At 41.6% G+C, this 13,491-nt stretch overlaps 1 protein-coding gene across 1 annotated transcript in view; it reads left to right on the forward strand.

Moving 5' to 3' along the window:
• Positions 1 to 586: 586 nt before the first annotated feature.
• The window catches only part of LOC306982827 (receptor-type tyrosine-protein phosphatase beta-like), a gene marked incomplete at its 5' end in the record, with an annotated part of 68,746 nt that continues 55,841 nt past the window's right edge, over positions 587 to 13,491 (forward strand). Inside the window, 5 exon segments of the mRNA XM_079583277.1 lie at positions 587 to 771; positions 773 to 851; positions 7,734 to 7,997; positions 10,554 to 10,823; positions 13,056 to 13,319. Of these exon segments, the coding sequence (XP_079439403.1) occupies positions 587 to 771; positions 773 to 851; positions 7,734 to 7,997; positions 10,554 to 10,823; positions 13,056 to 13,319 (1,062 nt within the window).

A 13,491-nucleotide genomic window follows, 5' to 3' on the forward strand; every position in this document is an offset into this window, starting at 1 on the left:
TCTCTCTCCTCTCTCTCCTCTCTCCTCTCTCTCCTCTCTCTCCTCTCTCTCCTCTCTCTCCTCTCTCCTCTTTCTCCTCTCTCTCCTCTCTCTCCTCAGTCTCTGACCCTCTCCTCTCCCCTCTCTCCTCTCCTCCTCTCTCTCCTCTCCTCTCCTCTCCTCTCTCTCTCCTCTCTCTCCTCTCTCCTCTCTCCTCCCTAACCCTCTCCTCTCTCCTCAGTCCCGGCGGCCGTGCGCTCCCTCGCCCTCTCCTCTCTCTCCTCTCTCCTCTCTCCTCTCTCTCCTCTCTCTCCTCTCTCCTCTCTCTCCTCTCTCCTCTCTCTCCTCTCTCTCCTCTCTCCTCTCTCTCCTCTCTCCTCTCTCTCTGACTCTCTCCTCTCTCCTCTCTCCTCTCTCCTCTCTCCTCTCTCCTCAGTCCCGGCGGCCGTGCGCTCCCTCGCCCTCTCCTCTCTCCTCTCCTCCCTGACCCCCTCTCCTCTCTCCTCTCTCCTCTCTCCTCTCTCCTCCCTGACCCCCTCTCCTCTCTCTCCTCTCTCCTCTCTCCTCTCTCCTCTCTCCTCCCTGACCTCCTCTCCTCTCTCCTCAGTCCCGGCGGCCGTGCGCTCCCTCGCCCTCTCCTCTCGCTCCGTGGACGGCCTGGGCGTGTCCTGGCTCCCGGCGTTGGGCGATGTCGATCACTACGAGGTGCAGCTGGTTTATAACGACATGAAGGTGTTTCCTCCTCTGACGCTGCGCAGCTCCGTGACGCGCTGCAGCCTCTCGTCGCTCACAGCCCGGCCGGCTCTACAAGGTCCTGGTGTCCACGTTCAGCGGCCCCAACCAGAGCGCGGCGTTCATACAGGGGCGCACAGGTGAGGGGGCGGGGCCAGACAGGTGAGAGGTGTGGGGCTATACAGGTGAGAGGGGCGGGCTATACAGGTGAGAGGGGCGAGACCACACAGGTGAGAGGGGTGGGGCTATACAGGTGAGACAAAATGTGACAAAAAAGTGAGAAAACATTGACAAAAAATAACAAAAATTTGATGAAAAATGACCAAAAAATGAAAAATGTATTAAAAAATGTATTAAAAAATGACAAAAATGTGACAAAAAATGACAAAAAAATATGACAAAAAATGCAAAAAAAGTGACAAAAAATTGACGAAAAAAATTACATAATGTGAATTTTTTTTTACAAAAATTTAATAAAAAATGTATGAAAAAATTTAAGAAAAATTTAATACAAAATTTAATAAAAAAATTAATAAAAAATGACCTTTTTTTTTTACAAAAATTGGATAAAAAATGAATGAAAAAATGACAAAAATGTGACAAAAATGTGACAAAAAATTACAAAAAAAAATGACAACAAATGCAAAAACAATGACAAAAATTTGACGAAAAAAATTACATAATGTGAATTTTTTTTACAAAAAATTAATAAAAAAATGACAATTTTTTTTTACAAAAATTGGATAAAAAATGTATGAAAAAATGACAAAAATGTGACAAAAAATGACAAAAAATGCAAAAAAAATGACAAAAATTTGACGAAAAAAATTACATAATGTGAAAAAAAATTACAAAAATTTGCTAAAAAAATTTATGAAAAAATGACAAAAATGTGACAAAAAAGTGACAAAAAAATGAAAAATGACAGGTGAGAGGGGCGGGGCCACAGGTGAGTCATACAGGGGTGCACAGGTGAGGGGCATGGCCAGAGGTGAGAAATGCAGCAAAAATAAGAAAAATATAAAAATATTGGTGCAAAAAATTGGGTAAATATTACACTAAAAATGTATAAAATTGGTCACACAGATGATATTTTCCTGAACGTGCTCTCGTCTCTAAACAGATTATATTTTCCTGAATGTGCTCTCGTCTCTACACAGATGATATTTTCCTGAACGTGCTCTCGTCTCTAAACAGATTATATTTTCCTAAATGTGCTCTCGTCTCTAAACAGATTATATTTTCCTGAATGTGCTCTCGTCTCTAAACAGATGATATTTTCCTGAATGTGCTCTCGTCTCTAAACAGATTATATTTTCCTGAATGTGCTCTCGTCTCTAAACAGATTATATTTTCCTGAATGTGCTCTCGTCTCTAAACAGATTATATTTTCCTGAATGTGCTCTCGTCTCTAAACAGATTATATTTTCCTAAATGTGCTCTCGTCTCTAAACAGATTATATTTTCCTAAATGTGCTCTCGTCTCTAAACAGATTATATTTTCCTAAATGTGCTCTCGTCTCTAAACAGATTATATTTTCCTGAACGTGCTCTCGTCTCTAAACAGATTATATTTTCCTAAATGTGCTCTCGTCTCTAAACAGATTATATTTTCCTAAATGTGCTCTCGTCTCTAAACAGATTATATTTTCCTGAATGTGCTCTCGTCTCTACACAGATTATATTTTCCTGAATGTGCTCTCGTCTCTAAACAGATCATATTTTCCTGAATGTGTTCTCGTCTCTAAACAGATTATATTTTCCTAAATGTGCTCTCGTCTCTAAACAGATTATATTTTCCTAAATGTGTTCTCGTCTCTACACAGATTATATTTTCCTGAATGTGCTCTCGTCTCTACACAGATTATATTTTCCTGAATGTGTTCTCGTCTCTAAACAGATTATATTTTCCTAAATGTGCTCTCGTCTCTAAACAGATTATATTTTCCTAAATGTGTTCTCGTCTCTACACAGATTATATTTTCCTGAATGTGCTCTCGTCTCTAAACAGATCATATTTTCCTGAATGTGTTCTCGTCTCTAAACAGATTATATTTTCCTAAATGTGCTCTCGTCTCTAAACAGATTATATTTTCCTAAATGTGCTCTCGTCTCTACACAGATTATATTTTCCTGAATGTGCTCTCGTCTCTAAACAGATCATATTTTCCTAAATGTGTTCTCGTCTCTAAACAGATTATATTTTCCTAAATGTGCTCTCGTCTCTAAACAGATTATATTTTCCTAAATGTGCTCTCGTCTCTAAACAGATTATATTTTCCTGAACGTGCTCTCGTCTCTAAACAGATTATATTTTCCTGAACGTGCTCTCGTCTCTAAACAGATTATATTTTCCTGAATGTGCTCTCGTCTCTAAACAGATCATATTTTCCTAAATGTGCTCTCGTCTCTAAACAGATTATATTTTCCTGAATATGCTCTCGTCTCTAAACAGATTATATTTTCCTAAATGCGCTCTCGTCTCTAAACAGATGATATTTTCCTGAATGTGCTCTCGTCTCTAAACAGATGATATTTTCCTGAATGTGCTCTCGTCTCTAAACAGATTATATTTTCCTGAATGTGCTCTCGTCTCTAAACAGATTTTCCTGAATGTGCTCTCGTCTCTAAACAGATTATATTTTCCTAAATGTGCTCTCGTCTCTAAACAGATTATATTTTCCTGAACGTGCTCTCGTCTCTACACAGATTATATTTTCCTGAACGTGCTCTCGTCTCTAAACAGATTATATTTTCCTAAATGTGCTCTCGTCTCTACACAGATTATATTTTCCTGAATGTGCTCTCGTCTCTACACAGATTATATTTTCCTAAATGTGCTCTCGTCTCTACACAGATTATATTTTCCTGAATGTGCTCTCGTCTCTACACAGATTATATTTTCCTGAATGTGCTCTCGTCTCTAAACAGATTATATTTTCCTAAATCCGCTCTCGTCTCTAAACAGATTATATTTTCCTAAATGTGCTCTCGTCTCTACACAGATTATATTTTCCTGAATGTGCTCTCGTCTCTACACAGATTATATTTTCCTAAATGTGCTCTCGTCTGTAAACAGATTATATTTTCCTGAATGCGCTCTCGTCTCTAAACAGATTATATTTTCCTGAATGTTCTCTCGTCTCTAAACAAATTATATTTTCCTGAATGCGCTCTCGTCTCTAAACAGATGATATTTTCCTGAATGTGCTCTCGTCTCTAAACAGATTATATTTTCCTGAATGTGCTCTCGTCTCTACACAGTTGATTTTTCCTAAAAACACTCTCGTCTCTAAACAGATTATATTTTCCTGAATGTGCTCTCGTCTCTACACAGTTGATTTTTCCTAAAAACACTCTCGTCTCTAAACAGATTATATTTTCCTGAACGTGCTCTCGTCTCTAAACAGATGATATTTTCCTAAATGTGCTCTCGTCTCTAAACATATTATATTTTCCTGAATGTGCTCTCGTCTCTAAACAGATGATATTTTCCTGAATGTGCTCTCGTCTCTAAACAGATTATATTTTCCTGAATGTGCTCTCGTCTCTAAACAGATGATATTTTCCTAAATGTGCTCTCGTCTCTAAACAGATTATATTTTCCTAAATGTGCTCTCGTCTCTAAACAGATGATATTTTCCTAAATGTGCTCTCGTCTCTAAACAGATTATATTTTCCTAAATGTTCTCTCGTCTCTAAACAGATTATATTTTCCTGAATGTGCCCTCGTTTCTAAACAGATTATATTTTCCTAAATGTGCTCTCGTCTCTACACAGTTGATTTTTCCTAAAAACACTCTCGTCTCTAAACATATTATATTTTCCTGAACGTGCTCTCGTCTCTAAACAGATGATATTTTCCTAAATGTGCTCTCGTCTCTAAACAGATTATATTTTCCTAAATGTGCTCTCGTCTCTAAACAGATGATATTTTCCTAAATGTTCTCTCGTCTCTAAACAGATTATATTTTCCTGAATGTGCCCTCGTTTCTAAACAGATTATATTTTCCTAAATGTTCTCTCGTCTCTAAACAGATGATATTTTCCTAAATGTTCTCTCGTCTCTAAACAGATGATATTTTCCTGAATGTGCTCTCGTCTCTAAACAGATTTTCCTAAATGTGCTCTCGTCTCTAAACAGATGATATTTTCCTGAATGTGCTCTCGTCTCTAAACAGATGATATTTTCCTAAATGTTCTCTCGTCTCTAAACAGATTTTCCTAAATGTGCTCTCGTCTCTAAACAGATGATATTTTCCTGAATGTGCTCTCGTCTCTAAACAGATGATATTTTCCTAAATGTTCTCTCGTCTCTAAACAGATTTTCCTAAATGCGCTCTCGTCTCTAAACAGATGATATTTTCCTGAATGTGCTCTCGTCTCTAAACAGATTTTCCTAAATGTGCTCTCGTCTCTAAACAGATGATATTTTCCTAAATGCGCTCTCGTCTCTAAACAGATTTTCCTAAATGTTCTCTCGTCTCTAAACAGATGATATTTTCCTAAATGTGCTCTCGTCTCTAAACAGATTATATTTTCCTAAATGTGCTCTCGTCTCTAAACAGATTATATTTTCCTAAATTCGCTCTCGTCTCTAAACAGATTATATTTTCCTAAATGTGCTCTCGTCTCTAAACAGATTATATTTTCCTAAATGTTCTCTCGTCTCTAAACAGATTATATTTTCCTAAATGCGCTCTCGTCTCTAAACAGATTATATTTTCCTGAACGTGCTCTCGTCTCTAAACAGATTATATTTTCCTAAATGTGCTCTCGTCTCTAAACAGATGATATTTTCCTAAATGCGCTCTCGTCTCTAAACAGATTTTCCTAAATGTTCTCTCGTCTCTAAACAGATGATATTTTCCTAAATGTGCTCTCGTCTCTAAACAGATTATATTTTCCTGAATGCGCTCTCGTCTCTAAACAGATTATATTTTCCTGAATGTGCTCTCGTCTCTAAACAGATGATATTTTCCTAAATGCGCTCTCGTCTCTAAACAGATTATATTTTCCTGAATGCGCTCTCGTCTCTAAACAGATTATATTTTCCTGAATGTGCTCTCGTCTCTAAACAGATTATATTTTCCTAAATGTGCTCTCGTCTCTAAACAGATGATATTTTCCTAAATGTGCTCTCGTCTCTAAACAGATTATATTTTCCTAAATGTGCTCTCGTCTCTAAACAGATTATATTTTCCTAAATGTGCTCTCGTCTCTAAACAGATGATATTTTCCTAAATGTGCTCTCGTCTCTAAACAGATTATATTTTCCTGAATGCGCTCTCGTCTCTAAACAGATTATATTTTCCTAAATGTGCTCTCGTCTCTAAACAGATTTTCCTAAATGTGCTCTCGTCTCTAAACAGATTTTCCTGAACGTGCTCTCGTCTCTAAACAGATTATATTTTCCCAAATGTGCTCTCGTCTGTAAACAGATTATATTTTCCTGAACGTGCTCTCGTCTCTAAACAGATTATATTTTCCCAAATGTGCTCTCGTCTCTAAACAGATGATATTTTCCTGAACGTGCTCTCGTCTCTAAACAGATTATATTTTCCTGAATGTGCTCTCGTCTCTAAACAGATTATATTTTCCTGAATGTGCTCTCGTCTCTAAACAGATTATATTTTCCTGAATGTGCTCTCGTCTCTAAACAGATGATATTTTCCTGAACGTGCTCTCGTCTCTAAACAGATTATATTTTCCTGAATGTGCTCTCGTCTCTAAACAGATTATATTTTCCTGAACATGCTCTCGTCTCTAAACAGATTATATTTTCCTGAATGTGCTCTCGTCTCTAAACAGATTATATTTTCCTGAACATGCTCTCGTCTCTAAACAGATTATATTTTCCTGAACATGCTCTCGTCTCTAAACAGATTATATTTTCCTGAATGTGCTCTCGTCTCTAAACAGATTATATTTTCCTGAACATGCTCTCGTCTCTAAACAGATTATATTTTCCTGAATGCGCTCTCGTCTCTAAACAGATTATATTTTCCTAAATGTGCTCTCGTCTCTAAACAGATTTTCCTAAATGTGCTCTCGTCTCTAAACAGATTTTCCTGAACGTGCTCTCGTCTCTAAACAGATTATATTTTCCCAAATGTGCTCTCGTCTGTAAACAGATTATATTTTCCTGAACGTGCTCTCGTCTCTAAACAGATTATATTTTCCCAAATGTGCTCTCGTCTCTAAACAGATGATATTTTCCTGAACGTGCTCTCGTCTCTAAACAGATTATATTTTCCTGAATGTGCTCTCGTCTCTAAACAGATTATATTTTCCTGAATGTGCTCTCGTCTCTAAACAGATTATATTTTCCTGAATGTGCTCTCGTCTCTAAACAGATGATATTTTCCTGAACGTGCTCTCGTCTCTAAACAGATTATATTTTCCTGAATGTGCTCTCGTCTCTAAACAGATTATATTTTCCTGAACGTGCTCTCGTCTCTAAACAGATTATATTTTCCTGAATGTGCTCTCGTCTCTAAACAGATTATATTTTCCTGAATGTGCTCTCGTCTCTAAACAGATTATATTTTCCTGAACATGCTCTCGTCTCTAAACAGATTATATTTTCCTGAACATGCTCTCGTCTCTAAACAGATTATATTTTCCTGAATGTGCTCTCGTCTCTAAACAGATTATATTTTCCTGAACATGCTCTCGTCTCTAAACAGATTATATTTTCCTGAATGTGCTCTCGTCTCTAAACAGATGATATTTTCCTAAATGCGCTCTCGTCTCTAAACAGATTATATTTTCCTGAACATGCTCTCGTCTCTAAACAGATTATATTTTCCTGAATGTGCTCTCGTCTCTAAACAGATTATATTTTCCTGAACATGCTCTCGTCTCTAAACAGATTATATTTTCCTGAATGTGCTCTCGTCTCTAAACAGATGATATTTTCCTAAATGCGCTCTCGTCTCTAAACAGATTATATTTCCCTGAACGTGCTCTCGTCTCTACACAGATGATATTTCCCTGAACGTTCTCCCTCTCTCCTGCAGTGCCCGGGCAGGTGAAGAACGTCCACGTGAGGAACGAGGGCGACAGCAGCAGCCTGAAGGTCTCCTGGTCGTCGGCCGTGGGGGACGTGGACAGTTACTGGGTTTACCTCTACAGAGACGCCCGGCTGCTGGACTCCAGGCCCGTCCCCAAGGACCAGACCTGGGTCCAGTTCCAGTCCCTGCAGCCGGGGCAGAGCTACGGCCTGGTGCTGCAGACGCTGAGCGGAGACCTGAGCAGCAACAGGACGGCGGAGGGCAGGACGGGTCAGAGACACTCCCTTTGCCTTTACATCCACACTTATCTGAACTGACCTAAGCACTTGTTTTTGATGAAGCTTCTTGAGTCATCGACTGTACTCTGTGGTTGAAGTGAAGGGTGTTTTGCCTCTCATCCAAAAGGCTCCGTCAGCAACACTAAAGTTTCCAGCTCTGACACGGACTAAATAAAGACCAGTGGGAGGGGTTTGGTTTGGCTAAGTCCCTCCCCTCTACTAAACAGGCCATACTGAGATATGTTCTTACCTGAGTGTGTACCTGTCTGGTCTTCAGGTGTCCAGAGCCGTGGGAAGATGTTTTAGTTCGGGGGCGCTGAGGGAGAAAATTTACCCCCAAAATACTTTTTCTGCATAAATCCTATTTATTAACCTCTTAACTCCCGCCTGAACCGAGAGCATTTTCTCCAGTTCAGCTTTACCCAAATCCTGTAGGCCAGTGTAACGCCTCGTTTGAAAGACCTATAAAACTAAATGGATCTTTTTCCTCACGTCAGGTTTTTTTCATCACTTTTTTTTTGTTGGGCAGTCGTCTCATTTTTGTCAAATTATTCGCACTTTATTGTCAAATTCTTATCACTTTTTCGTCCTTTTCCCCCCCCATTTTTGTCCATTTTTGTCACTTTTTCGCGATTTATTTGCATTTTTTGGTCAAATTTTCTCACTTTTTTGTCAATTTTTCATCCATTTTTTCGCATTTTTTTGTCAAATTGTTTTCCTTTTTTTTTGTCCCTTTTTCGTCAAATTATTCGCATTTTTTTTGTCAAATTCTTATCACTTTTTCGTCCTTTTTTTCTCCATTTTTCGTAAAAAAAAATATTATTTTTTTGTCATTTTTTCTCACTTTTTTGTCATTTTTTCTAAATTTTTCGTCCTTTTTTTCTAAATTTTTCGTCAAATTTTTGTCATTTTTTTTTAATTTTTGTCACTTTTTCGTCAATGTTTTCTCCCTTTTTTTTCACATTTTCATCATTGTTTCCGTCTCAGCTTTGTTGCTATTTTCACACCTTTTTCCCAGAAGCTTTTGGACTGGGGGGTAAAGCTGGAGAAAACGTGCTCGGTTCAGGTGGGAGTTAAGGGGTTAATATTACCTGCAGTTCACAAACTATCCACCAGGGGGTGCTGCAGCGCCCTCAGCACCCTGGGTTCCCACGGCCTTGCGCGTGTCCTCAGTCACGTAAACACAGACAGCGTTAGCATTTAGCCTCTCCTCCTCTATAGCTCCAAACCAGGTGAAGATAGAAGAAACCGAGCTCTGTGTGGATTTTCTAAGCGGATAAAAGGGGGAACTATATTGTAAGGCGTAATAATACCAGGAGTAGTTCGGCATCCGCACAATAAAGTGAAGATATTACTGCGCGGATGGCGAACTACTGAACTACCGTCTGTGCTGTGTTTACGTGACTGAGGACACGCGTGAAGACCAGACAGGTACACATGAACTCGTCTAAGGTAAGAACATGTCTCACTATGTAAAAACGGCGGCCTGTTCCTTTAACGGCTGCTCTCACCTGTACGCGGCGCGGCGGACGTGCGTATTTTCAAAAGCACAAATTTGCTCATACGGCGTCAGAGCAGCTGAAGCTACGCTAACGTTTACTTACCGTCGTAGCATAAAGTTGTGGCTGCTGCATATTCTTGATGTTGTCTTTGTAAAATGTGTGTTGAGCATGAAGTCTTAAAATCTACAGAAAACGTATTTTGAAGGGTATCGGAAGTTTACTTTGAAAGTCCGTGCCATGGCATTTTCCCATCTAGAATGCCGGAGTTTGTCGCATATACGTTTCCACATTAGAATATTGATCTGTCCTGGGCTGAGTTTCAGCCTCATTAGCATTAGCATTAGCATGACAGAGCCCTCCAGGTCACTAAATGTTTTTTCCTAGGATGGGAAAGGGCTTTTTCCATTATTTTTAGTGTTTTTAAGGTTAGGGTTAGGTTTAGGTCTATGGGTAGTTTGGATCAGTTTAAACTCGGGTTGTTCTTGAATGTGGCCTTTCCCATCCTAGGAGAAAAATGCAGCCTCCAGGCCTGGAGCGCAGGAGAGCATGTGATTCCTGTTCATGGATGGATTCTCCTTCTCTTTGACTCCTCGTTTAAACCAGCCTTTTTCTTTAGATTAAGTGTTGACCTCTCTGTCCTCAAAGGAGCGGTTGGTGCTTTGAGGCGGAGGTGAACGACTGAGGGCCGCTCGAGCTTTCCCTGTGGTGTTGATAAAGCCTCTTCTGTAGCTGTTGTTTGGTTTCCCCAATGCTCTTTGTATTCCTCCTCTTTGCTCGAATAGAATAAACCACATTTGTTTGTGGCTCGGGGTTTAGTCTTTGGGATGAACGTTTTGCCTCAGTGTTCACTACACAAAGTACATGTTATCGAGTCCGCGTCAAAGTCGGAAACTTAAGTGTTGCTGACGAAGCCTTTTGGATTAGATTTAAAGTACAAGGAGATGTTGTTTCTTAAGCTAAGTGTGACATACGTGTCCCACTGCAGCTGACTGACCCTCCTCCTGATCTCACACATCTTCATATCTTCCTATCCTCTGTCCTGGCAGTGCCGTCCAGCGTGAGCGGGCTGCAGGTGTCGGCGCCGCGCTCCTGCAGCTGCCTGGAGCTGAGCTGGGAGCGGGCGCTGGGCGTGGCCGACGGGTATTACCTGACGGTGACGGACGACAGGGGCGGCGCCGTGACCAACGCCAGCGAGCCGCGCACTCGAACGCAGCACCGCTTCGAAGGCCTGACCCCGGGCAAGAGCTACAGCGTCCTGGTGCAGACGGAGAGCGGCGGCGTCCTGAGCGCCGGACGCAGCGCCAACGGACGCACCTGTGAGAGCCTTTAGCTAACCTTCAATACGGCTAATACGGCTAATACGGCTAATATGGCTAATACGGCTAATGCGGCTAATACGGCTAATATGGTTAATACGGCTAATATGGTTAATACGGCTAATACGGCTAATATAGGGGCGACGGTGGCGCAGATGGTAGAGCAGGTCGTCTCATGATCGGAAGGTCAGGGGTTCGATTCCCACCTCCTGAAAGTGTACACTGTCGTTGTGTCCTTGGGCAAGACACTTCACCCACATTGCCCCCAGTGTCTGCGTACATTGGTGTATGAATGGGTGAGTGTATCCTTGCTGTAAAGCGCTTTGAGTGCCTAATGTAGGTGGAAAAGCGCTATATAAGTTGAGACCATTTACCATTTTACCATTTACCATATAGTTAATACGGCTAATATGGTTAATACGGCTAATACGGCTAACTCGGCTAACACGGCTAACACGGCTAATACGGCTAATACGGCTAATGCGGTTAATAAGGCTAAAATAGTTAATACGGCTAATATGGTTAATACGGCTAATGCGGCTAATATAGTTAATACGGCTAATACGGCTAATACGGCTAATACGCCTAATATGGCTAATACGGCTAATGCGGCTAATACGGCTAATATAGTTAATACGGCTAATACGGCTAATACGGCTAATACGCCTAATATGGCTAATACGGCTAATGCGGCTAATACGGCTAATATAGTTAATACGGCTAATATGGTTAATACGGCTAATGCGGCTAATACGGCTAATATAGTTGATACGGCTAATATAGTTAATACGGCTAATATAGTTAATACGGCTAATATGGCTAATACAGCTAATGCGGCTAATATAGTTAATACGGCTAATATGGTTAATACGGCTAATATAGTTGATACGGCTAATATAGTTAATACGGCTAATATAGTTAATACGGCTAATATGGCTAATACAGCTAATGCGGCTAATACGGCTAATATAGTTAATACGGCTAATATGGTTAATACGGCTAACTCGGCTAACACGGCTAACTCGGTTAATTCAGCTAATACGGCTAATAGGGGTAATACGGCTAATACGGCTAATAGGGGTAATACGGCTAATGCGGCTAATACGGCTAATTCGGCTAATTCGGCGAATACGGCTAATACGGCTAATACGGCTAATGCGGCTAATGCGGCTAATATAGTCAATACGGCTAATATGGTTAATACGGCTAACTCGGCTAACACGGCTAACTCGGTTAATTCAGCTAATACGGCTAATAGGGGTAATACGGCTAATACGGCTAATAGGATAATACGGCTAATGCGGCTAACACGGCTAATACGGCTAATACAGCTAATTCGGCTAATTCGGCTAATACGGCTAACACGGCTAACACGGCTAACTCGGCTAACACGGCTAACACGGCTTATACGGCTAATTCGGCTAACACGGCTAACTCGGCTAATTCGGCTAATACGGATAATACGGCTAATACGGCTAACACGGCTAACACGGCTAACTCGGCTAACACGGCTAACACGGCTAACACGGCTTATGCGGCTAATTCGGCTAATACGGCTAGTACGGGTAATACGGCTAATTCGGCTAATACGGCTAATACGGCTAATTCGGCTAATACGGCTAGTACGGGTAATACGGCTAATTCGGCTAATACGGCGATTACGGCTAATACGGCTAATACGGCTAACACGGCTAACACGGCTAACTCGGCTAATTCGGCTAACACGGCTAACACGGCTAGTACGGGTAATACGGCTAATTCGGCTAATTCGGCTAATACGGCTAATACGGCTAACACGGCTAACACGGCTAACACGGCTAACACGGGTAATACGGCTAATTCGGCTAATACGGCTAATACGGCTAATACGGTTAATACGAGACGCTTCTGTAGATCCTAAATCCTTCCTCAGTTTCATTTCCCTCTGGTTCTATTATCTGTGTTAGCGTCACAGCGCCTCACACAGGCCTGGAGGATGAACCACAGACCTGAGTCGACCCATGTGGACGCTCACACTTACTGAGCTACTTCAGGCTCACAGAGGAAGCGTAAAAACTAGACCCGACTCTCTCTTTGCGATGTTTATTTGATGGCCTGTTGTAAAGTAAAGTAAAGTAAAGTAAAGTAAAGTTGTACCTCGCTCTCCCTCAGGCCCAGCCCCCCCCTGTTGTAAAGTAAAGTAAAGTAAAGTAAAGTAAAGTAAAGTAAAGTTGTACCTTGCTCTCCCCTCAGGCCCGGCCGTCGCCTCAGACCTCGCCCTGCGCTCTAACTCCTCCTCCTCGCTGTCGTTCTCGTGGGCGGCGCCGGCGGGGGAGTTCGACGGCTTCGACCTGTTCCTTTACCGATGGGACGACTCCCTGCAGGAGCGGCGCAGAGGAAGCCCCGCCCTCCTCCTCTGCACCTTCCTCAGCCTCCGGCCCGGAGCCATGTACCGGCTGGTGCTGGTGACGCGGAGCGGGGCCTCCAGCAACGACACGGCACTGTGGGCCCGAACCGGTGAGAGCGGCGCCCCCTGCTGCACACATGTGGAAGAACCTCTGAACCGCCGTAACCAAGGGCAACACATCACTTCCCAAACGTTATTTTAATTTGAAAGGAAACAATAAGAGCCAGTTTCAGTCAGAGTATGGAGGAAACAGCTCCCCCTGGTGGCCGAGTTGTGTCTCAG

The sequence above is a fragment of the Gobius niger genome (assembly GCF_951799975.1).
Source record: "Gobius niger genome assembly, contig: SCAFFOLD_36, whole genome shotgun sequence".
NCBI classification, from domain to species: domain Eukaryota; kingdom Metazoa; phylum Chordata; class Actinopteri; order Gobiiformes; family Gobiidae; genus Gobius; species Gobius niger.